This window comes from Furipterus horrens, unplaced genomic scaffold, assembly GCF_987537825.1.
Source record: "Furipterus horrens unplaced genomic scaffold, mFurHor1.1.pri manual_scaffold_10, whole genome shotgun sequence".
NCBI classification, from domain to species: Eukaryota; Metazoa; Chordata; class Mammalia; order Chiroptera; family Furipteridae; genus Furipterus; species Furipterus horrens.
In genome coordinates, this window is record NW_028327180.1 from 2,851,127 (window position 1) to 2,878,882 (window position 27,756).

The 27,756-nt window shown below is 45.5% G+C and overlaps 1 protein-coding gene across 2 annotated transcripts in view; it reads left to right on the forward strand.

The window, feature by feature from the left end:
* Positions 1–62: 62 nt before the first annotated feature.
* Positions 63–27,756, forward strand: part of AFG2A (AAA ATPase AFG2A) — a 179,886-nt gene continuing 152,192 nt past the window's right edge. The window contains exons 1-11 of one of the 2 annotated variants that reach the window (XM_090288766.1): positions 63–272; positions 2,520–2,522; positions 3,125–3,246; positions 4,149–4,306; positions 7,847–7,905; positions 8,515–9,159; positions 10,036–10,165; positions 11,746–11,802; positions 13,555–13,678; positions 15,976–16,231; positions 25,823–25,977. In XM_090288766.1, coding sequence (XP_090144892.1) covers positions 107–272; positions 2,520–2,522; positions 3,125–3,246; positions 4,149–4,306; positions 7,847–7,905; positions 8,515–9,159; positions 10,036–10,165; positions 11,746–11,802; positions 13,555–13,678; positions 15,976–16,231; positions 25,823–25,977 — 1,875 coding nt within the window. In that variant the 5' untranslated portion in view covers positions 63–106. The remainder of the gene's footprint in view (positions 273–2,519; positions 2,523–3,124; positions 3,247–4,148; positions 4,307–7,846; positions 7,906–8,514; positions 9,160–10,035; positions 10,166–11,745; positions 11,803–13,554; positions 13,679–15,975; positions 16,232–25,822; positions 25,978–27,756) is intronic. The other variant, XM_090288767.1, reaches the window with a different exon arrangement.

The window sequence follows — 27,756 nt, forward strand, 5'->3', positions numbered from 1 at the left end:
GCGGGGGGCGGAGCCTCGCGGGCCTCTGCCCCGGAAGTTTTTCCCTCAGCGAAGCGCGCACGTTGAGCCGGCTTCGGCGCCTCAGCCTGCAGGCAGCTTTCCCACCATGTCTTCCAAGAAGAACCGAAAACGGCCCAAAGGGAGCTCCGACAGCGCTCCGCCCTCGCCCGCCGCGGCTGCCTCTCCTGCGGGGGCCTCGGCGGCTGTCGACGAGGCCGGCGCGGCGGCGGCGGCGACCGGGACGCTGGCGGTGATCAACTTCTTAGAGAAGGGTGAGGAGAGTCGGGGGCGCGCGGCCCGAGGCCGGGGTGGGGGCGGGGGTCGCCGCCGCCTGAGGGGACGGAGACCGGGACGGAGACCAGCGCTCCGCGGGCGGGGGAGGCCGGGCTGTGCGGGGCGCGGGGGCGGGGCGGCGCGGGCGCGGGCCTCTCTCCGGCTCCGGCTCCGGCTCCGGCTCCGGCTCGGCCGCCCCTGCTGCGAAGCGGCGCTGGCGGGAGCCCGGCCGCCCGGAGCGCGGACGACATGGTGAGCGGCACGGCCGCGCCTGCCCAGCGAGCGCAGGGGACGGACGCCGACGCCGGGCTCCGTCAGGACGCGGGCGCATCCTCCCCGAGGGGCGTCCCCGCGCCTCCAGGGGCGAGAGGGCCGCGCCGGCGCCGGCGTCGGGGGTCGCCCTCGCGGCTCAGGCTTCCCTGACGCCCGGGCCGCGGGCACCGGGTCGGTGGCGGCCGTTTGCCGGTCGCACGGCCGCTGCTCGCCGGGGGCGACACTGCGTGCGGACGCGCGGGGCCCCGACGCCGTCACCCTGGGTCTCAGCTCCCGGGCGTCGCGGGGACGGACTCCCGGGCGAAGCGGCCGGGGTCTCGGCGTCGGAAAGCAGGGCGGCGCGGGGAGGCGCGACCCTGGGGCTCGTCTTCCGCGGGCCGGGCGCCCTCTCGGTCCCGCGCTTCGCCCCCGCGCCCCCCGCGGCCCGGCCTCCCCCGCCCCGGCCTCCGGCGTCGAGCATCTCCTCGCCCCGAAACACGTGGCCGCCGCGCTGGCGCCCCGCAGACTTTTCTCGGTTCTCCTGCCCCGTCCGCGCCGGGAGACGCCTCTCCGCCCGGCGCCGCCGACGGAGGAGGGAGGTGGGCGGCGTCGGCCGCTTCGGGGGCCGGTCCCTGGAGGGGGCCGCGTGTCCTGCACGGCGCTGCCGCCGGCCGCCGCCTCTCGGCCGTGGGGAGGCCTCCGCGTTGACGGCGCTGCGGCCCCACGCGGGGACGACGGGCTCGGAGCCCTGAGGGCCGGCGCGTGGCCCGTCGCTCGTCAGGTCCTGGGCCCGCGAGGCCGCGCTGGCCGGGCGTCGCCGAGGGACTTGGGGCCGGGCCCGGCCGCTCACCGCCCGCCGCCCGCCGGGCTCTCGGCCTCCCCGCGTCCCGCTTCGGCCTTCAGAGCCTGGGCGGCCCCGCGCTCCGTCCCCAGCGGGCCCGTCGGCCGCGTCGCTGCCCCGGGTCCTCCCTGCCCGTCCGAGGCCGCCTCTGCCCCGCAGCTGGGCCGCGCCCACGGGAAGGCCGCCCTCCCAGCCCTGGTGCCCCGCGTGGGCCGGGGCCGGCTGTGGGGGTCGCTCGGGGACGGCCCGGCGTGGCTCCTGCGCGCGCAGCGAGTCGCTGGGGCCGCGCGGGCCGCTGTGCGTTTAGTGTTCGAGGAACCGCTGCGGGGCCTGGGGGCGCCCTGAGGGGTCGGACCTGGGGCGGGACGGCGACGGGCCTGTGGCTCCTGCGGCCCTGGGGGGGCGGCAGTGGGGGGCGGCCCTGGGGGGGGGGCGGGCGGAAACGCTCCACGCTCGGGGCCCTGGGGGAGGAAGGCGGGCCCAGCAGGCGGAGCGGGGGCTCACCGGGAAGGCGCATCTCTTTTCCGCCTTTAATAGTACGGCGTACGCTCATTTTTAAAAAGATCCGGTTCAGTTAGTTTGGGGGGGGGGAGCCCCGATGTCCAGGGCCCGGCCCGCAGCCGAGGCCTGTGGTCTGACCGGGGATCGAACCGGCGACGCGCTGGTCCGCAGTCCGGCGCTCCGTCCCCAGCCGCACCGCGGGGGGAGATGTGCTCGTGTTCTTTTACACCCACACCGTTCATCTGAGCTCCGTGTAGTGCTTCGTGTTTCTAGGCTCGTTCGCGTGACGAGAGGAGGAGAACAGACATGTTGGGAAGTTCTTTTGTTGTGGCGGAGAGTAATGTAAATCAGACATGCCTCTTGGTGTTTTTTATTGCCTTAATTTTTAATTACAAAAGCTGTTTTTCTGCTTATTAAGGGATGTCACTAGAGCTCTATGACTATGGTATGTGTCTGTAATTTTATAATAAAGTTTGTGGCAGATTAGAATTGACTTAGGGATTGTTGCTGGAGAGGAAAGCATTGTGCACCCGTCTGCGTTCAGTCGTCTCACTGGCCGCCTCGCTGGGCGCTGGCGCTGCAGGGACCGGCACCCCTCAGGTCCCGTCCCAGAGCGCCGTGCCGTCCGGGAGAACACCGGCTGGGCGGCCAGTGGGTGTTACGGCGCTGAGTGGGAGCGGGGGGCCGCGGGGGGCGCTGGGGGACCCGGGAGTGAGAAGCCTGGGGGCGCAGGTGTCAGCGCTGCCCGCGGGACGGAACTCCGGCAGTCAGTGCGGGAGTGTTCGCCCGGGGGTCACTGCCTTCTCCGTGTGTTCTGGGGGACAGAGAAGAAAAACCTCTGGTGGTGCTGCGTGGATTGGAAGTGGCAACGCGACTTAATCCTCCAGAGCCAGACGGGGACTGGCTTCCCAGTTCCACTTAGAATCTGTAAAAAATTCGTAAAGGAAAGCTCAGAGACTTCCGGTTGCAAGCATGGTCAGTTCCTCGTGAAATTAACTTTTTTAAATAACAAAAACTGTTAGTTACTCCATAAAAGATCCTTTTTTTAAAGTTAGCACTTACACTGTCTGTGGATCCTCAAAAGGTTTGGTTTTAGGTCTGTTAAAGTAAAAGGGACCGGACAGTGGCTTCTCCGGGGTATGGTGAGTGCATGCGTGTGGTTGTAGGGATGGAGGGTTTTTATTTCCTCCAAAAGAAAGCATGCCTTTAACTGCACTTAAAAATAATACAGAAGTCGTTTTCTTTTCCTCTCGGTAGATGACAGAGTTCCTAAAAAGTTCCAGAATTCCCTTGTTCAACTTGGACTCAGCACAATGAAGTCTGCAAATATATGTATAGGTCGACCAGTGCTGCTGACCAGTTTACACGGAAAACAAGAGGTAAGGGCCCTTATGTCCTTTGTTTGGAAAGACTTGAGAGGTTTCTGATTGTAAGTTTCAACACGAGGCAAAGATGGAAGTCTGTTTTAAGACCCTCGCACTATGTCAGTGTTCCCCACTTCGACGTCTGTGGCCACAGTGGGAATCCAGGCCCTGGGTGTCCCGATGGAGGGAGCGAGGCCTTTCCCTGGGAGGCAGTGGGCGCACTGACGCTATATCTTCCTGAATCTCCCATCTGTGACCCACGGAAATGCTGGGGGTGGAAAGGTCTTGTCTTTGTTGTTCAAATACTTGATTACCCTCCTCATTTTCAGCCTTGTTTCTCCTTGCTGCTGTATTTTGGCAGGTGGCTTGTTTCTTGTCTGCTGCGGCCCCTGGCTCCTGCCTCTGCCCCGTCTTCTCTGCCTCTGGAAGGTGTTCTTGAAGCCCCTGGAGCCCTCCGGGAAGGCTTTGAAGTCTCCTATCTGCTGATGTCACGCCTTCCATTCTTTTCTTTGTTTTGGGTTTAGGCTTTTAAAAACCCTTGACTGTGTCTAGTGGAAGAGAAGACTAGATGTCTGAGCTCAGCCCACTGTCTGGAGCTTAACCTTTGTCTGATCAGGTCCAGGTTCCCATGGAGCTCTGGTGTGGGGCCCTCCCTGTTTCCTAGCCGGAGTTTAGGCTCCAGACTGGTTACCTAACCCCACCTCTCGAATCTTCCACCATTTTCACTGTGGGGTCATTCCTAATCTTCACAAAAAGATGTAATATTTACAAAAACTTAATAATTTGTGTCAGATTGCAACCCCTGTGGCATAACGGCTGTACTTAAGCAGATCTGTGTACTTGGCTGGGCTTTATAAGTTACTGATATTCTGTGAATGTTAATTTTCTCATATTTTTACTTTCTGTGTCCTTCGCAGGTCTATACGGCCTGGCCTGTGTCAGGATTTCCTGGAGGCAAAGTTGGCCTGAGTGAAATCGCTCAGAAGAATGTGGGTGTCAGAATTGGTGACGCCATCCACGTCCAGCCTCTCGTGGGTGCTGTGCTACAGGCTGACGAAATGGACGTGGCTCTCAGGTTCGGCTTTTCTCTTGGTCACTGTGTCAGCGCTGCCCAGTAGGAACAGAATGAGAGTCACAAATGTGAACCACATAAGTAATGGCGCATTTTCTAGTAACCACATTTAAAGAGGAGAGAGAGAAACGTGAAACTGATTATGATTGTTTTATTTTATTGGTATGTGTAAAATCTTATTTTAACTTAAAACTACAAAAACCATTCATAAGATGTTTTCATTCTGTTTTTCACACTAAGTCTTCAGAATCTAGCGTGTCTGTTACAGTTAGAGCACATCCCGGTTTGGACCTCACAGGGGGTAAGTGGCCTGGGGCCCCCCGCATTGGGCAGCACCCGCTGGGCGAGCGCTGTATAGTTGAGGCCCTGTGCTTACGGCGTGCCTGGCCCTTGAGATGAGAGGAATTAGAGCTGATGGATATGGAGCCACGTTTTCCACCGTGGTCTGCGGCATACTCGCGGCGCCTTGCCTTTTTGCAGCCCTAAAGAAGGGAGTAGGTTGCTGTGAGTAGGCCAGAAACAAGTTCTAATTAAGACTGCTCAAGTGGAGTTCCTGTTTGTATGTTTTAACTCATTGATTACTCAGTCTAGTGCAGCAGTTCTTTCTGTCAGGTTGTAAATAGCCCCTCCCCAAAGACTGGTGGTTTGAGCCAGCCTGTCAACATAGTTAAGCATATTTTCCATCCTCTAGGAATTCTGTATGTAATAGGGTTTTGACTTACATTGTATATAGAAATTCTTATCAAGATTTGTTTTTTAAAGGGGCATCTTTTGATACTTTATTTAATTTTTAATTTTATTTATTGATTTGAAAGAGAGGAAGTGGAGAAGAGAGATAGACAGACAGAATTGATTTGTTGTCCACTTACTGATGCAGTCATCGGTTGCTTCTCGTATGTGCCCTGACCGGGGATGGAACCTGCAACCTTGGTGGAGCGGGAAGATGCTCTAACCGCTGATATCCCCGGCCAGGACTATTTGCTACTTTAATATCACCTTAGTAACAGTTTTAGGGGGGTGTTTATATTAATGCAAGAATCAAGAAACGTTTTTCAGTCTAGCTTGATCTTAAAATGTTTTCTTTTGCTACTTTTGTAGATGCCAAGCTTAAGCTTTGGCATATAATTTTCTTTATAAACAGTAAAATCTTTTCAGAGCATTTAACAATTGTTTAACAAATGATAAAAGGCAGAAAGGAAAAGGAACACACACAAAGTACGTTGAGCACTAGCTGTGCACAAGTACACACGTGTGCATGCACGCGTTTTCCATTTTTCTTTTCATTTAATCCTCTAAACATCCTGCAGGGTTACCTATACTTACTGCTTTCTCATGGGTGAGGGAACAGGCTCTCAGTGATGGGAAGGAACTTCCTGTTCCTCTGTGGACTGGTTAGTATTGCACTCAGATTGCACAGGATTCTTCGTCAGGTTGTCTGCACACGGGGCTGCAGGCCCAGGCCTTGGCTGACTGGGTTTCTGAAGCTCTCCTGACTCCGGGGCCCCCGGAAGGCACAGCACTCCGGTCATAATGGTGGGCTCCAATGGAGGGAGGGACTGGATAGGTTTTCCATGGAAGCCTGGTTTTAAACGTTTTATTAAAAAAATAATTTTACGTTTTAAATGTGGCAGCAAACAATGCTTAGATAGGAGGCTTAATTTCCAATAAGAATAATCAGTAATTTTAATCTGCTGCTTAAATCCTTCAGTTGTACTTCTTCTGAAACATTTCATTAGTGAGTTTAGAGCTCCTTCTAGTGGAAATACGTTTATCCACACCCGTTCTTTTTTTAAAACCAAAACTGAGTGTTTTTACTATTCTTTGTACATATTTATAAATATCTTTTATTCAGAGTTCAATAAATAGAAACAATTTAAGTATAACTGGGTTCAGAGTTCTATAAGCAAGTAAGTTTAAGCATTTAGGGGGCCACATGTAATTTCCTCTTTAGTTTATACATACATTTGACTCATGAAATATCCTCCTTGTGTTTCTCTCTCCTCTCTTTCATAAGAGTACCCAGTCAGTTCTTGTTATTTGTGGTAGCGTGTTCTGTAAAGTTGCCTCAGACATTGACTTGACTCTGAACAGTTGCTCCCAGGGGTGTATATATGTATATATTTAACTTATGTAAGTATGCAAGTGTATATATTTTTTATACATTATAATCTTAAGTTCTTAAAACAAGTTATTCTGGTATAGTCTATTTTTTTATTTTCTGTATTTTACAGTAGAGAAGAGGTAGTTCAGGAGTGAGGCCACCTCACTCCCAGCTGCCAGAGTTAAGATTCACACTCTCCCACAGGTCCTAGGACTGGAGCATGCACTGTGCCCTGCACTGTCCCCACCGTCTCCAGGTGCCATCCTCTGGTCATCTGTGATGAGAGAGGAAACGAAAGGCTGGCAAAGGGTTGTGTGACTCGGATTTTTTCCTGCTTTACGCATACCCGCAAATGACTGGGGAAGCTCTGCTAGTATTGATTTGGGGTTTACCAGTAAATTTAGCAAGTAGGCAAATTTGCTCATAGGGGACCAGTAGATAATGAACATTGACTGTATTGGTTTTGTTACTGAGGAAGGGGAGGACATGGCTTAGACCTGGCCCAGGTGACCCTGCTGATAGCCCTTGCGCTGAGCTGACCCTCCCTCTCTGCTGATACCTGGCAGAGCTTATAGCCATTGGCGACGTGGGCTGCTTATACATGGAGACAGAGGAGAATGCTTGTGTTCTGAGAACTCTCCAAGGACACGTTTCTGTACAGCTGCCATAGTTTTTACGTGTGCCTGCTTCTTGTACTCAGGCAGCCTCCCGGGCCCGTACCGTTATCAGTCAGAATAGAGTTCTCATTTTTCTTAGACATGCCCTGCCTCAGAGTAAACTCCCATTGCACCATTTTCCTCCTCCTTATGTCTGCCTCTTCAGATAATGTACTATATAGGGATTTTCCTGAAAGATAATTTATAAATTATACAAGGGGAATGAAGTAAGCTATTAATAAAACCTTTCGCTAAGCTAGGCAAATTTGATAAAGGATTAATTAAGGCCAGCATTTTTCCAATGTTTTTGACTGACACCCAATAAAAAATAAACATTTTTCATTGTACATACATGACTACAGTATGTATATGTACATAGGTTGCACGTATGCACACATGAGTACCTGTATACAATGAGTGTGTGTGTGTATAATAATGTTTTACAAAGCAGTATTTACACTTTCTATACTCTTGACGTTTTGTATGTTATTTAAAAAGTGCTGGGTAGGATTGACAAATGATTTCACAACCCAGTAGTGGGTAGGACCCCAAATTTTGAAGAACGCTGATTTAGACCACTAGGACATCAAACGGCAAATGAGAGTTTCATGGCTATTACTATCTGAAAATTGTACATCATTCCACAATTGTGTAGGTCATTTCCCGGTTGAGAACTAATTATGCTTTTAATTAGGTCTACATTATCACCATGTATGTGTTGTTTTATATTAAAGCTTCTAGGGTACTTCATGTTTATTTCTCTCTCCTGACCCTTACCCTCTACAGTGACAAGAACTTGGATCTCAATGAAGAACAGCTGGCTGCTTGTCTGCTGAGAAAACTAGGTGAGACAGGTTTTAAATGCTTTTTTAAGAAGCAAGGCAGTAGAAAATAGAGTCAGTGTCTTTGAGGTCTTTTATACTTAATAGTTGTTTTCAAAGTAGCATAGAGAATATTCTCCTCAATGAGTTAATGTCCTTTTAAGATAGGAGTGTATCCCTGCCCCCAAGCCTCCTGCCAATTAATTGATTGGTAGTTGAGCAACAGAGAATATACACATGTCTGTGGACAAAGTCATGGGAGAACTGCAACTTTGAACCCTTGAGCTCTTGCTCTTTCCATTGAGAAACATTACTTTGGTGTGTTGGCTTAACTGTGCCAGTTTGGTTTAGTTTACTGTCAAATGTAGACTTCCTGGCTCTATGTTAATGTAGTGAATAGAATCTCCTCCATTTCAGAGGACCCTCTGGTGGTTCTTTGACCTCCAGATAGTGCCCCCGCACAGGGGCTAGGGGGGCCTTTATTTTGTTATGACAGTTATTTTATGAATACACCCATCTTAGTCTTTTCAGTCAGAGAGTTTTTTTAATAGATGAAACAAATTGCTATTTAAACATTGGATTGGTGAAAACCTGTGCTACTGTAACGTGTATGTCCAATAAATTGTTTCATAGACGGCAAGATTGTTCTGCCAGGCAACTTCCTGTACATTACATTCTACGGACGGCCATGCAAGCTGCAGGTGCTGCGAGTGCAGGGGGCCGACGGCACGGTACTGAGGCGGCTTCCGAGCGACGCGGAGGCAGGCACCCGCGCCGTGGCCTCTGGACGGGCCGGCTTCGAGTTCAGCGCCCTGGAGCTGTCTGCGAGGCTGAGAAGGCTGGGTCTGCGCGAGCTGTGGGTCCCACCGCCCATCAGCGCTCCCTGCAAGCCAGCAGATGACAGAGAGAGAAACAGGGCTGCTGACGCTTTGCCCAACGACACCCGGAGTCCTGGCAGCCTCCCTGTGCTAGGGCTGGAGGAAGCCACAAGTCTCAAATGTCGCCTTGGGTCTGCCAGAGAAGGAAACACGTGCCTTCCCAATGAAGAGAGAGCGCTAACGTCAGCCAGTTCTGGAGCAAAGTGCAACACTGATACTTTTTACTTCCTTTCTTCAGCAACCAAAGTCAATTTTACAAAAAGTTCTACGAATTCAAAGGAGCCCGACAAGCAGTTCAAAGTAACTTATGACATGATAGGAGGCTTAAAAAGTCAGCTGAAAGCAATTAGAGAAATAATTGAACTTCCTCTCAAGCAGCTTGAACTGTTCAAGAGTTACGGTATGATTTTTCAGTTTATGGGCACCCAAAAGTGTTCAGTTCAAGCTCAAAAGCAGCTGGCTCGTTCCACTTATCTCTGATTTTCTTTCCTGAGTGGTCGGTATGGTAGGAGGTATGAGTTGTGTTGGGAGATGCTAGTTAGGTGAGCCAGGGCCCCACATGCTCTAAGGAGTTCGTCGTGGCCATGGCTCTCTTAATTGAATACTTGTACAGTCGTTTGTATTGGATCTACAGAAAGTGTCTTGTCAGGCTAGATGAGCTGTAATGATGAAAGAAATAACCCAAACGCTGGATAAAACCTCTCGGTTAGGGAACGGAGCTCTGTGCAGACATCCGCATTGAAGCTGGTGGTTAAGGGAGTGACTTGCTTCCTAGGCAACTCAGGGCTGCTTCTGTGTGGTTGCTGCCCAGTTCTCTGCACATAGTTGGTGCATGCCATCTCTGTCTCTGCTTTTCTTTGTTTTCAGGAGTATATATAAAACAAACCCTTGGATTGACATTTTGATAGGAATGCATATGAATTTCAGGGCGGCTGGTTGGGTGATAATTGGGAATGGTGGCTTTCTTTAGGCCCTAGGGGTCTACACTTTGTTTTGATGATTTGGGCTGGGGCATGGCAACAGTGTGGTGTCCAGCTAGCGCTCTATCAGTGTGCCTAGACAGGTTGGGTCTGTAGAGAGAGAAACAGGTATTGCTGGAGATCAGTGTTTGGACTAGTTAGTACGGTCTTCTGGGCGGAATAAAGGAGGCCTGACTCTTACTTTAGTTTTGTGACGCGAGGTAAATTTATATTTGCAATTTGTGTTTTAAGTCATACGACAACCCTTACAGGAGACCTGGTCATGCTGAGTTCAGCGTTCTCATCTCTTTCTCCAGGAATCCCTCCCCCTCGAGGAGTGCTGCTCTATGGCCCTCCAGGTACTGGGAAGACTATGATCGCCAAGGCGATTGCTAATGAAGTTGGAGCCCACGTCTCTGTAATAAACGGTCCTGAAATCATAAGCAAGTAGGTGCAGAATTTAATAGAATAAACAATATTATTGTATATACTTAAATTATTTTAGGGCTCAGTAGAAAAGATTTAATTTAGTGGCATGTAGATTACTCAGCTGATCAGACATAATAGCATTTTTACGTATCTTGAAAAACCACAATAAAGTACTGGAAATTAAAAACTTATGATAAACTATCTATCCCGTTATTCCTTGGTAATAATAATAAAACAAAATTTCATAAATAACATTTATTACTCAGCCCCAGTTACAATGACAGAGAATGGGGTAAATATCTAGAAGTAAAACAGGTCCAGAGCCCTTATAATAAAGACTTAAATTATATCAGGTAAGCTCAGAACAGTAAGGAGACCTTATTCACTGAGTAGTTCTGGTTTTTAAATAACTAGAATAACTTTAGTCTTATGTTTATCATGTCATTGTAGCATTGCTTTACAAAACACATAACCGTTGTAATCAAAAACGTCATACCTCAGTATAATTTTTTTGTAAAGAAAAACTACACTAACTTTGGGTTAGTCCCACATTTAATCTTTGTTTTAGGAAGTGAGTAGGTGTATCTTTACGATAAAAAAAAATTCTGGGCCAAAAATAGCTGAAATGGAAAACTGAAATATATGAACCATCTGTGACTCTAAAAACTATTTGTCTTTAATGCTGACTGCAGGCTTTACAATAATTTACAATTTTTTTTTCTTTTCTATGCTACGTAGAAAATAAACTTCACCTTGGTAAATAGTGTAACAAAAATAAACCCTTGCAATAGTTGCAAGTAGACAGTTTACCTTAAAATATTAAAAATACCATACAAATTTAACAACCCAGGATACCTTTATTTCATAGAACTTAAACACTAACAACAATGACTTCCATTCTTATGGCACTTTTACAAGAGGGTTTAATAAAAAATACAGAGGAAGCTTTCTGGGGAAGAAGAGGGAGAGAATGGCTGCAGCTCTGAGGGGACAGAGTGACTTCACGGTCTGGTAGCGGCTGCTGTCGTGCTCCCTCGTGAACATGTTATAAAACAAGGAGTGTGATGTGCATCGATAAAGTCTTATCGTCTGACTATTTCAGGGCTCTCGATGCGGCTCTATCCGTAGTAACCAGCACTATTCATCCCACTTAGATGTCCTCTCTTCAGATGACTGTCCCTCGCTCTCAGTAGCTTCACAGAGGTCCCTTTTATTCTCCTGGGCTGCAGTGGGTAACCAGCATCAGCCACACAAAGCAAAAGGGTTATCCCAACGCCATTACAGGTGTGTGAGGTTTGTGGCGGCTCAGGCGCTGAGGCATCTTGGCCAATGATCGGTTACCTGCTGCGGGGTCACCGCCTCCCAACACCAGAGATGCTCTGCTTAAATGTGGTTTTTAAAAAATGCCTGCGTAGTATTTTGTCTGGATATTTCGTATGCTGAAATGTTTCAATTTTTGTAATGCATATACAAGTTGGAAAATAATTTTTGTAAGTAATTTGAAGTATTCAGGAAATATTTGGAAAGTCAGATGAGCTTTTATAGAAAAAGGTTTAAGAACAGTGAGTTGGTCCTTAAATGTGTTTTATTTGTTACAGATTCTATGGGGAGACTGAAGCAAGATTACGTCAGATATTTGCTGAAGCCACACAGAGGTATTCTATATTTTCAGATGTTTGAAATTAGTAGTTAAGGCTGTGTTAATCAAAGCAGAGATACCACCAACACTTTACACAAACCATGAAAGAATAATGGAAAAGTAATAGTGTGGTAGCCCTAGAATAGATTGTAAATCTAATGACTTTCTAATCTAGTTCTATCTAGTACTATTTTGGAAGTTTGATAAATGAGTTGTTAAATTGCATAAGGTAGGAAAAGGTACAAACTTCAATATAGTAAAGAAATAAGTCCTGGGATGTAATGTACAGTGTGGTGACTAATTAATAAAACTGTATTGCACATTTGGAAGTTGTAAAGAGAGTAGATCTTAAAAGATCTCATCACAAGAAGAAAACGTAACTGTACGTTACGACAGATGTCGTACGTGGTGACAGATGTCACCATGACTAGACTTGACATACACTAAAATACAAATGTTAAGCTATTATGCTGCATACCTGGAACTAATATAATGGCATATGTCAATTACATCTCAATTTTTAAAAATTATATAAGGTAAAAGAATTAAGACCGTATTATCTGATACCACGTGACTTTGCTTGAGCATGTAACTATGGTTTTCTTGCCTATGTCTTGGGTATTCAGGCATAGTCAGTATATGTAGTTCCCTTTGTAAACGTGAGTACATTAGCCCTTCATGCTTAAAACTTCTGTTTAATTATACTTCGCTTCAAACGGACAGATGTTTTGCTATTTAACAGCAGTTCTTACTGATTATTTCTCAAATTAGGCTACCGTGTTACATTGTAAGGAGCATTAGAGGATGGTCTAGAACTTGGTCTCATGTAATACTATTTGTAATATGGCTGTGTCTCTGTTGCTGATTGGGTATTTAGCTTAACATAATTATTGCTGTCTTCTCCAGAGAACTTCAGTTTTTAAAGTATTGTTTCCTAGTGATAGTATAGTTCAAATGACTAGTCTGTAGTCCTAATACAGAGGGTTTGAGAACATGGGTGTATATTATTGGTCAGCATATTTTTGTTGTCATTGTTATGTTCCTGGCAGTTGAGGTTTTCTCTAACGAGAGAATTCACATCTTTTTATTGGAACATTGACCATCTTGAAAGGTCTTTTTTTAATAGATAAAAAAAGAGAGCATTTCTACTTTCTGTCCTTGGACTTCACACCTGCTCCCAGGAACATCTCTGGCCTGAGCCTCTGAATTAATTCAGGCATAACTGTTCAGTGGGCGTCAGTGGGCTGGTGCAGCCTGGGGGTGGGCTCTTGTCTCCTGCTCTCAGTGCTCTTCTTTTTAGGGGTTAGGCCTGCTAGAACGGGACTCTGGTGCGTGAATCACGTAGGCTAGAGCTAATCTCAGGCTTTGCAGTTTAACATCCTCTTGCCATTGTCTTTAATAGTATTAACTAAATCCTAAATGTCACTTGTTATATTTGATTTTATAAAATTAAAACTACATAATTTTAATTTTTTTAATTGACATGCCACGTATGAAATTTAGAAATCGGCCCTGGCTCGGTGGATTGAGTGCTAGCCTGCTAACCAAAGGGTCCCCGATTCGATTCCCAGTCAGGACACATGCCTGGGTTGCAGGCCAGGTCCCCACTTGGGGGCGCACGAGAGGCAACCACACAGTGATGTTTCTCTCCCTTTCTCCCTCCCTTCACCTCTTTCTAAAAATAAATAAAATCTTTAAAAATATATTTTTTTTAAAATAATAAAATTAAATGTATATTAGGCAATTTATTTTACTTGTTTATTTTTAGGCACCCATCAATTATTTTTATTGATGAGCTGGATGCACTTTGCCCAAAACGAGAAGGGACTCAGAATGAAGTAGAAAAAAGAGTTGTAGCCTCCCTCCTGACGCTGATGGACGGTATTGGTTCAGTAAGTGTTGCACCATATTGATTTGCTGTGGGAAGGGGTCTATTCTTAGTCATTTGTACATCTACAGTAGCAAAGGCTATCAAATATGCCTTGGGTTTTGGGGTATTCTAGGGTAAGGGAAAATGTTAGCCATAGAACTAGAGAAAAGGATCATAAAATAATTTTCTGGGACATAGTTTTTAGTAACTGCTAAGGAAGTATGACCTGGCATGTTTGTCTAGCATATAAAATAATATACAACAGTGGGTTTCTTTTGTAATAAATAAATGTTATTAACTTAAAAGCCTGAAGCAGAAATCAGTAAGAAAGATTAAGTGGTTAAATTTTAGGGGACTTTACAAAGAAATTTCATGAGTGAGTCTGACACACACGTGTACAAATGGACTCTTCAGGGGCAAGTGAGAGGAAGGAAGGTGAGAGTGATGGAGAACGTGTGTGGACAGCGTTTGGGAAGGCCTGGCCTTGCAGCTCCTCCGGGAGGGCGCCCGCTCTCAGTGAGTGGAGGCTGTGCCAGTCATGAGAGGGGGACACGTGTTCCTGACAGTCACTCACCAGAAGAACACACTTCTTATGCAGGGCTGTAAGTAACTTATTTTTTAGAATCAGGTGAGAACCTGAAGAAATTTTTTAAAATTACGTACTCATAAGTGCTCCTTTGGCATAGTAAAAAACTGGACTGTTAGAACTTTTTGGTTTTTACAGCCTGTTGGAAGAAACTGAACATGTGGAAAAATAATGTGAAGATTTCATATTGAGTCTCTTTTTAAACCTTCACCTGAGGATGTATGTTTATTGGTTCTAGAGAGAGGAAGGTGGGGGAAACATTGATGTGAGAGAGAAACATGGATCCGTTGCCTCCCATCTGCACCCCAACCAAGGACCGAACTCACATCTTAGTGGTGTGCCCTGCCTGGGGATTGAACCTGCAATGCAGCCCTTTGGTGTATGGCCCAACGCTCCAACCGACTGAGCCCCCCGGCCAGGGCAAGCCTCTGTTATTTGCTAACAGTGGTATGATTTTAAGAGTAACACAAGAGAAGGGTTGCTACCCGGGGAAGCTAGATGACCACCTGGTTCTCTGTCTTAGGTCAGTACCCAGATGTGATCATCATGTCTCAGGTTTGGTTCTCAGCTGATAAAGCTGGAGAATCCAGTGTTAGTGTTTCAGAGATGATGGGGCTCTGGTGGCCGACCCACAATAACGACACTCAGAAGTCTGATACATAAACCAGGGGCGCCAGTTTGTTTGTTTATGATGAGAAATATAATTATTAAGCTGACCAAATATCTTTGTTTACAGATGACCCTGTTTTCACCCAAAAGGCATGTGGATATGGAGAACCGTATTAGAACTAGGATCCGGGGTGGGGAGAAAGTCAGGTTGAAGGGCCCTGGGTCAGAGCGTCTTAATCACTGAAGGTGCAGCTGCCTCTTGCTCTGCCCCTGGGGCAGGCCTGCTGTGGACTGGCGGTCTGGCCTTTGGGCCGGGCTGGAAGCATGTGACACTGATGTTTTAGTCCAAGGGTGTTTGAGGGCCTGCATTTGTCTTCCAGATTCATAATTCACAGATTCATTGTAATCCATCCAGTATAATTGGTTAGGTTTGAGTTCCCTGTGAATCACGTTCAGGTAAGCTTGTTTCCGTGAGATCTCACTTGGGTCTTTGAGTCGAGTGTTGGATAATTTTTATAGGTGACAGATCGTGATCATAGTTCTTTATAATTTGTTTCAAATTTCATTCTCAGTAAAAGTCCATACGTAGTCACGGGTGGCTGATGCTTGGCGTTGGTTATATTGCTGTTGGTGTTTTCAGAGATTTAAAAATTGATCAAAATAAAAAGGAAAAACAGTCTATATGTAAAGACGATCTGACAACTATGCTATGCCTTCTGTTTGAATGATCTGTACGTCATAATCTTTGCTTTCAAGTATGGGAAAAGGACAACTTAAAACATTTAAATTTAAACCACTATGATAGTGTGCTATGTGTCATTCATAGGAATAGTGTAGGCAAGGTGGTAGGTGTGGGAGAGAGATACTTAGGGTGGGAGAGTAAGAATCGGAACACTTTCTAGGTGAGGGAGCAGTTAGGCTAAGTTTTGGGAAGTGTGGGACGAGTAGTGAAGTGTGAGGAGTAGGACTTAGCAGCCTGGCCCGTCAGATGCTTCTGTCCTTGCCTGTCGAGCCTGTGTGTCTGCCTGTCTCTGTGTATACATACGTATGTATGCGTGTATGTATACATGTGTATATTTTACTTTTAGAGGAATAACTAATTTGTTTTCCTTTCATTTTGACAGGAAGGAAGCGAAGGACATGTGTTAGTCATTGGGGCCACAAATCGCCCTCATGCTTTGGATGCTGCACTCCGCAGACCTGGACGATTTGATAAAGAGATTGAGATCGGGGTTCCTAACGCTCAGGACCGGCTAGATATCCTTCAGAAACTGCTCCGGAGGGCACCCCATGTCCTCACGGAGGCCGAGCTGCTGCAGCTGGCTAACAGTGCCCATGGCTACGTTGGCGCGGACTTGAGAGCCTTGTGTAATGAATCCGGTGAGGGCGGTTTGCTATGCATTTAGTCTGTGTGGATGGACTTCAACTCTAGTTTATATATATACTGATGATTTCTATCTCATTTCTAATGAAAATAGCTAACTTTTTCTAATCATAAAATATATAGTGAAAAAAATATAGGTAGTTCAGCAAACTACAAAAAAGAAAAATGACTCTTGATCCGACCTCCCAAAGCTTGCCACTGTGATAGCATGTATGCTTTCAGACTCTTCCTAAGTCCACACGCGCACACACACGTACCTGTATGCATGGACGGCAATAGTAATGATGGTGTTCGTTAACTTTGTGTTGTGGAAATTAGGGTGCCTGCGAAAAGATCAGAGCTTTCCTTAAGGATCAGCGTTAATTTGTTGAAGTGCTGTTCAAGTGCCCAGTGAAAGCACAGAGTTCCGTGCCTCAGAGTATGTTATGGGGACGTTTGAGTTGGAGCCGCTCAAGGGCTCCTAGGAATCCGTTGGCTCTCTGACTTTAAGAACTTCACTTGTCATGACTGCAGTTACTTCAGAAGCCCTTAAGACCTTTTAACATGTGGGCAGTATTTCCGTGCTCTTTCACCCATGGAAGAGGAGTTCAGGGCAGCTTTTGACCATGCGAGAAAGACGTCATTGAAAACTACCCAGTGACTTTTTCCCCCTCCTGAAAGCATGTGTGTATTTCTGGGTAACCTCTAAAGGCTGGGCACATACCTCAAAACATCGGGTTTCCCAGTGATCTTAGGTGCTTGATGTTTATTCCTTTTTCTTGTGCAAGCAGTTACTTCTAAGTCCTTCCCTGTTCTGGAGGAATTTTGTTCAGTTGTGGCATTCTGCTGTTCCAGTTGGTGGTCTATCCAGAATTTTCATAAGGTGCCATAACCCTTGCAGGCAATGGGAAAAGTTAAATTCTTGAGTTGGAAATTTAGTTATTTTAGAACTTTAGTATAGAAATAAGGTAACTTACACTGCCGAATCATTGATCCATAGCGAATCTAATGTAGTCAGCTTTGAAGATTTCCATAGTCCTTTGGTCCTTCTGACCTGGCCTGATGTTTGCATGGAAAGAGCTTGGAGAATGAAAAACGGTGGGAAAGGAAAACTTGGAAGAGATCCTTAGGAGTCTTTCAGTATCTTTCTGTTGGTGGAGGAAATCAGGTTCATTTCATCCTGTTTGACCATTATCGTGATTTCCATGTTAGAGACTCGCCACTGGGGGAGACGGCAGGTTATGCAGACACGAGGCAGATGTAACATTCCTCTGGGGCATTATGGTCTAGGAAATGGTGAGTTTGATCATGAAACTGAATTCCCTAGTGATCTTGAAACCGACATATCAGTGGATAACTTTGTTTCCTTCATTCCATTAGGCGATAGTGAAGAGTCCGGGTTATAGGCATGCCTTTTTTTGTGTACTTTGCTTTATTGCACTTCACAGATGTGGTTTTTTACAAATAGAAGGCAAACCCCGCCACCAGCAATATGCTTACCACTCTCTATTGAAATACTGGCTCTGCTGGGGTGATCTGGAACTGAACCTGAGATTCCTCCAGGGTACTACGTAGGTATTGCTGTGGACTTGCCCATCAAGGCTAGGGTTCATTCTTCAACATCCTTTATCAGGCAGTTTCTGCCTTTCTAATATGCATACTCTAGAAGACTCCAGGATTCTTACTGTCCATAAACAGCCTTTTGAAGGAAAGAAATTTGTGAACACGCAATGAGATATGTACTCAAACAACTATGGAAAATGTAGTGACTTCCCTGTGGGAAAAGGAAGTGCTGTGATTATATAGAAAAAGTAACATCTGACATGAGCTTAAAGAAAACATAAGTGTTCTACAGGCAGAATGAGGGGCATGAGATGGTGTGGAAGGGAAAGTGGGCTTCCCTCCCGATCTCGCACCAGCCCTGTGGCGTGAGCGCCATGACTCGGGGGCTTGGCCAGCGCGGGTTCCCCATTTGTGCTTAGGTCGTTAAACAGACTTCTGTTAGAGTGGTCGAGCTTTTTAATTTGTTTTATCTGTGAAACTTTAAAGAGTAGGAACAATTCACATAGAAAATATCCATGTTTTTTTATAGGTAAGTCTAGGTCAGAAATTCAGTTGTGTCCTGAGACTTTCAGGGGAAACGTGAGCATGTAAGTCACATAGTAGCTGTCACTAGGACCATCTGCTTTCATGGGCCCTGTACCCCGAGAACTCTTAGGGAAATGGCAGGAGAATTTGAGAAATTCTACCCCTTACTATGCTACATTTAATTGGAGAAGTTGTGAAAGGATCAGAAGATGGGATAGAGAGAGGCCTCCAGCCTGAAGATAGAAATATAGATATATAAATATATAAAAAGTATGTGATACGCACAGCAGTGAATAAATAGTAACTGCTATTAATGGGACTTAATGATATTTTCAAATGATCAGGTGTTCAGTCTTCTATTTTCCCCTAATTTAGCAGTGAATGAGATTATGAGAAGGTATCTTCTAAAAAGGTGAATATATAATAATTAAAATGTCCAGTGGGGAAAATATGTGGTTTTGTGGATGCTGTCTTAAAGACTAGTGTATGTTCTGTTGTGTGGTGTCATTCTCTAACTGGATAATGGAATAAAATTTAAGAGCATTGTGCCAGAACTTTTCTGTAAGGACTTTCTAGTGAGGCAGGGAGGTACAGTAGAAAATGGATTTCGAGAGTTGGACACACCAGCCTGTGGTATTGGGCAGGTTCTTTGTCTTTTCTTGGTCTTAGTTTTCTCCATTTGTAAACTGAGGGTGTTGTGGTAGACATTATTTAAGCACCCTAGTAATTTTGACATTCCCTGGATGTAAGGGAGATCAAGGAAGAAATTGGGGGTGTATAGGAAGAATTAGAAAAAGGAGAGGGGAAAGCAACAGAACACTCAGGTTACTCACTAGAAACTTGGTCTGGCCTCATTGGCCACTTCCCTGCGGTTGGCCTCTGTGCCTCAGTGTCTCCTTGTCTGCGCTGTCTGTCTGAATGGCTTGAACCCAGGGCTGTGTCTAGGGGCTGTGAACCTAAGGGCGCTCTCCCCGTTCCTGGAAATAATGCACAAAGCAGGCTAATGGTGAAGTTGGCTGCATTTTCTCATTGAAACAATTTTGTAATTTTTGACTGAGGACTTGAGTAAATTATAAAATCGGTTAATAGTGTAACTCAGAAGGAAAGCTAAAACAACTATTAGCATTAGAAAGAGCAGAATTATGCCCAACTTCTGTAGAACAAGTATAATTCTATCCCACTTACTGAATGTACAAGGGATCCCCAGATATGATGATGTATGTGCATTGAGATAGCCGTATGGTAAACTTGAACCACTTCTCCTAGTTATAAATAAAAAGAATTGAACATTTCGTGTGGCATCCTGCCTACATTTAGAGGAGTTGGGGGTGGGGGGAAGGTGATCGGAATGGCTCTCAGTGTTTTAAAATGACCACCTAGGGAAGTGTGGACTGGTGCCTCCCTTTTTTCTACGTTGTGGGTTTCCTCGGGTGAGTGGAAGCAGTTCGAGTCCTTGCATTGACCTTAGAGTTGCACACAAAGTTAGAGTCATTGCTTTATTAAAAAGTCATGGGAACATCTTACTACTTGGAGGCAATAGTAATGATGTCTGGCACGTAGTAGGCGCCCAAGTGTTTGATCAGAAGTGTCTGGAAAGCTGGGACACAGGAGGACCACCCGACTCCCCTTGGTAGACTAATAAGAATGTTTTTTAACCTCAGGATTCAGTTTTGGTTTTTACCCCCTGGCGAGCTTCATCTCCTCTGTCCCCCGTTGCCTTCGGAAACCCTTGCTCTGAGCTGAGGAAACCGTGGTCACTGCGTCTCGGAGCTGTGAACAGGGTGGACCCGCTCTGTGCCACCTTTGGTAACGGCTGCCGTTGTCCTGAACGTTTTCTCGGCTGCGGCTCTGCCTGGGCTTTTACTGCATTCTGCTTAAAACCAGTGCTCTTCAGGGGTGTTTCCGTGGTTCACACATGTGCTGTGCTTAAATGGGCAGCTTGGGAATGCCCGCCGGCACACCTGGGAGGTCTGAGCTGGGACCCGTGATTGTGAAGCAGCGGGTCCTGCACTTGACTGTGAGCAGTTTGAACTCTGACTCAGGCCGTGGTTCTCCAGTTAAGCCTGTGTGAGACTCTCTTGTGGAGCTTGTTAAAAGCAATTCTGGGTCCCCTCCCACTGGCTCAGTAGGTCTGGGTGGGGTGCAGGAGTTTTGCATTTCTGTCGAGTTACACGTGGCGTGGATGCTGCTGTTCCGAGAACCAGTGACCCAGGCCAGACAGTGCTGCAAGCCCGAAGGGTGTCTGTAACTGATCAGTGACCGTCTAAAAGCAGGGAACGGGGTTCTCGGACTGCCTCAGCTAGTTTTCAGTTTCTTCCCAGAGTTTTTATGTGACAGCAGCGTACTATCCCAAACTATGTCACTTAACTCTCCCGCTCCGAGAAAGTGCATGTCCTCGTCCTGCATGTATGTATAATGGTTTTGAATAAAACTTAAAAATGACAATTCTGAAAGATAGAAGAGCCACAATTAAGGAAACAGTTAAGAATTAATACTTAATTATTTTATTAATACTTATAGACATGGTTTTCCTAGAACATTTGCTTGCTTGTGGTTTGTGGACCTGTGTGTTCTGTGAGCTTCCGAGTAAGCGTGGCTGTCTGGTGGTTGCCTTCTTTCTGGCCCACCTTCCAGTTGGGGAGACTGCTCTTCCTAGCAAACACGGGGCGCAGATGTCTGGTGCCCCACACAGCGAAGTGAACTGTGTGCCCGACCGCTTTTGTGATCCGAAGGTGGTGTGCAGGGCACAGCACAAAAGGCAGCGTCCCTGAGGCGTACGGTGGTGGCGCGGGCTCCCGCAGAGGGTGGAGGTCCGCCGTCTCTCCACGCCCCGCCAGGGTCGCCGCCGCCTCCTGGGTGTGCTGGCTCTCAGTTCTCTGGCCCCGTCCGCTGTTGCCAAACCATGTCCCTAACTGTTACCTTTGTCCCGTGATGCCCATGACAGGGGGAAGCACTATAGTCCTGTTGCTTTCAACACTCACGTCTCATTATCTGAGCAGATAGAATATTGATATTGAGGTTGGGCGTGAAACTTATTTTCAAATGTTCTGTTTCCTTGTGATTAACTTCTGCGCTAGAGCACGCTTTGGTATGTCGTGACTTGTCCAAAAAGCCTAGTGTTCTGTAGCTCACCTTTTAAGCAGAGCGCAGCTGCATTTCGAAATGTTTTATATCAACCGGACAAGCTGTTTACAAGCTCAGCTCTGACACAATCTGACATTTAATGTCTGCTCGTGTTCCTCCTGGGATTAGGCTGCCTTTCTAATTAATTAGTTGCACAGCCTTTTATTAATTCCCTCAGAATTTATAATGTTTTAAATTAACAACCTAGATAAGCACACTACACTTTTTTTGGAAAACATGAAATGTTAATTATGTAGCAGAGACGTGAATTATATAAGCTCTGCTGAATGTTAGAAGATGCTTAGCAACAGTGTTTTCCAAATATAGGGATTTATTATAAACTTGTCCTTCTAAGGCTGCCTGTGCCATTTCAGAAGAGGGGATATAAATAGAGCTGATTTTTTTCAAGAGGCGGACTCAGACATTTTGTTTACAGGGAAAGGAAGTATTTGCTTTACTGTTCTACGGATTTATCTGTGGCACCCTTGTTGATTACACATCGCTTCATCGTGTTCACACCAAGCACTTGAGCATTGACGAGACAGCATCACCGAGCAGGGGGATGAAAATACATATTTAAACTGTGACTTTATCATTATTACATTCAAGTAGGTCTGGTAGCAATAGTAAACCGGATGACTATAACGTAACTTTCTTTGAGACAGGAAATTTTATGTCTTCTGCCTGAGTTCTGAGATACTTCTGTCTGTGAGTCCTCCCTCTCACCCATTAGTAGCTTATTTTAATGGGCATTTATGGTGGATCTGCGCTGTATAAAGTACTTAACTCATATGAAAGGTTCTCTTACTAATGTTTTCTACCATGTTTGGAATGCTTCCAGTGGTGTTTTCTGAGTTAGAATTAAAATACTGATTTTGTGGAAATTCGTTGTTTTTAAATAAAGTCCGGGGACATAGTGGGGGCTCAGTGGTTCACGTGGGGGCTCCGCCCTGTGTCGGCTTCCCGGGCGTCTTTGGGAAGGCCCTGGAACCTCCTGAAGTGCGTTTCCTCGCCTGCGAAACGGGCGTGACAGGCCTTTTTAAGGATCCTCATGAGGTTTAAAGAACGCAGCACTGGTCCTGGTTCATTCAGGCCCTTGGTAAGTAGGGCCTTCCTCTCTTCTAGAAAGAGGTTTGTATTTTATGTGTAGTTATGCGTTTCTCTGGTAGAAGTGTATTTGAAATTTGGCAATGTTCCTGGTACTTATAAAGTATTTGTGGTTATTTTAGTACAAGAGACATCACGGAAATTTGGATGAATCCTCTGCCTTGCTAGAGGAGTGGTTTTTACTAGACCTGGATCAGCGAACGTCTTGCCCATCAATAAGGACACACAGGCTGGAGACAGATGTGGCTTGTGATGGGGGCCTCCCTGACAGACTTGCTTCTGAACCAGAGCCACAGCCTCCCCGTCCCCTGCCTCCCTCGCCTCACACTTTGGAGAGTGGCCCTGGTTCAGAACAGACCTGGCTCCTGTGATCAGTTGAGGTTACAGCAGTGACTTTGAAATGCGAATAAAGCAAGAGCCCCTGTGCCCTCTTTGAGAGTATTCTACTTGTTTCTCTTCTGTGCAGGAGCAGTGAGAAATGGAACTCTCCGGGGGCCTGGTAAGGGATACTGACCACCTTGGCTGTACTTAGTACTGCCTTGCGGGAGAGTAAAGGCTCCAGATGAAACAACTTTTCTGGAGTTCTGATAGTTTGAGGAAAGTACACTTGACCAGGGGAACCTTAGACTGTACTACACTTGCAGACTTTATGTTCTTGAGTATATTGGGAAATATTACGCTCCACTTTTACCCTTCCAATCTGAGATCCAGATGCTCATGTTTCCTGGTAGTTTTTCATATAATTGTCTGCAGGGTAGGTGGTAATTCTAAAACAGCATTATTATTCCTGGAATCAGTTGAAGTTTACTGTTAGTTTCTAATACAGGAACTTAACTGCACTCTCAGAAGTATAATAACATCATCATTTAGCAAGCATTGAGTGCAGAATTGTAGGATTCCACGTGTATGTGGCTAGATGATGTCTGCTGATTGAGTCTGGAGCAGATGGTATTGACGGGGCAGGAATTGAGAGTAACTGCTCTTGTCCAGGAACGATTGTATCTGCGCAGTGATGTGGGGGTCGGGATGCACTCAGACCCTGGAGGGACTGTGTCGGCCTCAGCTTCCGGGGGCCCGCTGCCTTCTCGTCATGGCTCTTGTTTTCTTGTCTCAGCTTTTAGGGGCCTTGGAAAATAAAATAATGGAAACAAAATGACACATTTATTATTTAATTAGCTACACCTGTTTTTTTTGTTTGTTTCAGCTATTTTTAACGGAAATCTTCTGTTTTTGTTTACATTTCAGAAACTAACTTTAAATATAGCAAGGGAAAGAATTGTCATAGATGGCTTGCTGTAAGCTATATTCTTGATGATATACACATGTCCATTTGCTTCTTTCGTTAATTGTTTAATTCTGCTTTAAAAAACTGTACTTTTAAAACTTTAATTTCTTGGCATAGATTCTAGTATGTTCTGAGGAGTGGTTGATAGCCAATAATTTCAGTTTAGCATCACAGGATTTTAAAGCTGAGAAAATAATTTAGAGAAAATAGATTTTAATCTTTTCACTTAATAAATGAGATGACTGATGGCCAAAGATGAGTTTTATGTAACGTGACACCTGAGCTAGTGGCAGGTATAGGACCATGGGGGACCAGTGGCATGACGAGGATGGCCCCAGGGATCTTTAATTTTTGAAAGCTCTGAGATTCATTTGACAGCTAAAGGCCTATGGCTGGCAACTTCTGCAAATCTGTAACTTCCTCGTTGTTCTTCGTTCCTTTCTGACAGTCTGCCGCATTTTATCTTGTCACATGTCTACAAACAAATCACGAAAGTTGGGTTTAGGTGATTTAAAACATATTCTTTCATATTTCTAAGAGCGCACTCTTTAAGGACAGGGTTTTGTCTTGTTCGTAGGGCCTCATGGTCTTAAGTGTTACGCTCATTCTCGTCCCTGGGCCTTCGCTTGCTGTTCTCTGCCTGGAGTACTCTGCTGCCTCTTTGGCCCTAATTCTCATTTATCAGTTTAACATCAGCTCACTTTTTCAAGTCCTAACTGCTCGACCTTGGAGACCCCTTTTACTCACGCATCATTTCTGACGTGAAGGAATGGACTGAATGATTTCCGTGGGGGTTGTCTTACACTGTCACTAACCCCCCACAAAGCTGGGTTAGATGTCCCCGACATGGCTGAGAGGAGATGAGCTCCTCGGGGACTTGCATCCTTTTCTGTCCCTGTCAGAGATGTTGTACCTGGCACTGACCTTCTCAGCACAGCTTTTGTGTAGCCCACAGGTTGTCATGTTGTAGTTTACATGTTTCATGTAATAGGTTAACTGTCATTGGGATATGTTAAGTTTTGTTGTGTTCATCACAGAATTAATCTTTGCACTTTACTGTTTTATTAATTTTTGAAAACTCAGGACTTCATTTTTTGCCTTTTCTGTCTCCTCTTGGAACTGCTGCTGTTTTCTTGTTACTCTCATAGACCTCGAGTTTTCCCCAACTCTAAATTCTCTAGTTTGGATTTGAAAGCACAGAGGTTTTGTTGGTTTATAAATATGAACTTACAGTATAGTATGTCCTTTTTAAACCATATATCTCCTTCCCTTTCCAAACCCCTTCTTCAGATGAAAATAATTTTTCTCCTTTATTGTTGATCATTATGCTTACATGACATAAATGTGGCTGGAAAATTATTAGACCAGTTCTCTTGTTTCAGTTGTTAGTGTCTAAGTGCTGGTAAGAGTGAGATATCTGGTCTGAGTTAGAAATATTGACAAGTATTACCATGTAGCTACTTGGGACATGAAGAAGTAAGGTTCTTCTGGTCTTCTGAGTGCTTCCATTTATGGGAGATTTTTGAAAAGAAACTACTTAGATTCTTTTAGGCCACCAAGTGCTGTTTAATATAACATAGCACCTATTACTGGAGTTTTATTTCATGTTCTATGCTTCTGCACCATTTGATGTTTTACCCTTTTAAAAGCAATTCTCCAAATAGATTATTTTAATGAACCTTTATGGGTTTTTTTGTTTCTTTTTTGGTGGATGTTATTTTATAAGTTTGATTTCATGTTTGTCAAGTATCTGTCTTTTTGTATTTCATGCCAGTTTGTTGTATATTCCCTGCCACACCGAGTACTTGGAGTTTTGCCTTCATCCCTCACATCCATCATCTCCCTCTTCACCCTACCACCCCGACCTCCCTCCACACACACACACAAGCAGAACACATTTGAAATGCTCTGATAGGCATGAGGTTTGGGGCTGGTATTGGTGGCAATGGTTCCGTCTGTGTTCAGGGGGTAAGAGATGAATCTTGTGTTACTTTTCTCTTTGCAGGTCTCTGTGCCTTGCGGAGAGTCCTCAAGAAACAGCCTGCCCTCCCTGACAGCAAGGTGGCTGGACTGGTGAAGATTACCCTGAGCGATTTCTTGCAGGCGATGAATGACGTCAGGCCCAGTGCCATGAGGGAGGTTGCAGTTGATGTCCCAAATGTAAGTCATTTGTACCCCGACGCAGGCCACGCCGAATTAAATTCTGAGAGAAGCTGAGACTCCAGGGAAACTACCTTCCTAGGCTAAACTTGAAAAGAATTTTTAATTAAAATAGTAATAACATGCCTTTTGCCTCTGGACTTATTAATATATTCAAACCAGAGCTACAAGTTTGCTAAGGTATTGGCTGAACATCTTAAAGGAAATATTCACTTGGCAGTTTGGAAGTGCGGTTTTGGAATTCATGAAGGAATCGGACTTCAGTGTTATGTACTTTTGAAGGATGGAAGGGACCTGTGAGGGGAGGCTGGGAGTTACCTTTTCTATGTGGATCATCTGTTAATGTCCCCCATGTCCCAAGTGGGCCTGTTATTCAGGGGAAAATGGCCTTAGAGTTTTCTTGGAATATATTAATATTTCCAGAAAATGAACAGTCTTTTAATACACTAATATGTATTATAAAGTGTCAGAAGAGCTGTCATGGAAATTTATTTGGCCATGGACCGTGTGGAGCAGAAACTTTGTGCATTTTGCAGTGTGGTAGACTGCAGAAAAGGACCACAAATTATTCCCATCACTGTGTGTTTGCCCTTCGCACCACAGCTTTGTAGCTCCCACCATAAAAGAGAGGGAGTCAAGTTTTCTACCCTTTGTGTTGGTACTTGGCCATGCGAATTGCTAGCAACTTGAGAACGCTTGGGGATTGCCTTCTCACTGCTCTTTGAGACCCTTCATTAGACATGTGAAGAAATCTGTACTAGTTCTTGGAGCATGAAAGACCATGTGGAGCAGAGATGAGCACTCTTGGCTGAGATCCTCTCAAGTCCAGCCATCCAGCTGGTTGTCAGACACGTAATGCCACGCTAGCCTCTCCCACCCAATGGAAGTTTGCCCAGACCAGAAGAACCACCCAGTAAACCCTCGGAATTGGAATTGTCTGGAATAATAAATGTCTTTTGTTTTTGGCCACTGAATTTTGGGGTAGTTAGCAAAAGCTAAGTGATACAGATACTTGTTAACTTCTTACATAACAGAGCACAGTTGTTTTGTAAATTTAGGCTGGGAACAGTGCCCTAAGTGGCAAGAACATGCGAAGGACTAGCTGCTAGTTTAGGCTAGTTAATGTGGTTTTGAATGGTTTTTTGAAACATTTTCAAATTCACTACTGAACTTACAGCCTACCTTTGGGGGTTTTCAGAATCTCTGTTGCAGAACATGCTAATTTAGTAAGAATAATTTGACAGATGGGGTTATGAAATAATGAATGATTGATGTCAGGTTAGTAGAAACGTTTCATTTCTTTGGAATTTATGGTCTCAAGTTTGGGAACATTGGTATGAATACTTTTATTTGCAGTATTTATCTGTATTTTATTGGCTACTTTTGCACAGTGTAATGGGTCAGATAGATGCCTAACCATAAAATGAGACATGTTTCAGATGATAGGGTTATAAATCAACTATACCATCCAAAAACACCTTACTGTTTAAAAAACTTTAGGAACTAGGAAAACACACAGTAAGGTTTTAAACTTAAAGTCGCTGCCAGTGGAGAATGTGTTTAAACAGTGGTTGTCAGCTCTTGGACCTGCTGAACTGATTTATTCATCACAGGAACTGGTACTATAACTGCATTTTTAATTGCGCTAATGAAAGATTTTTTCCTTTATTTTCTTTTGATACAGTATTTACAGTCCATGGACTTGTGCCATTTTCCACTTGGCACTTTACAATTTGGCCTTGGGCCACGGTGTCCTGTGATGTTACTCACGAGCTCCGG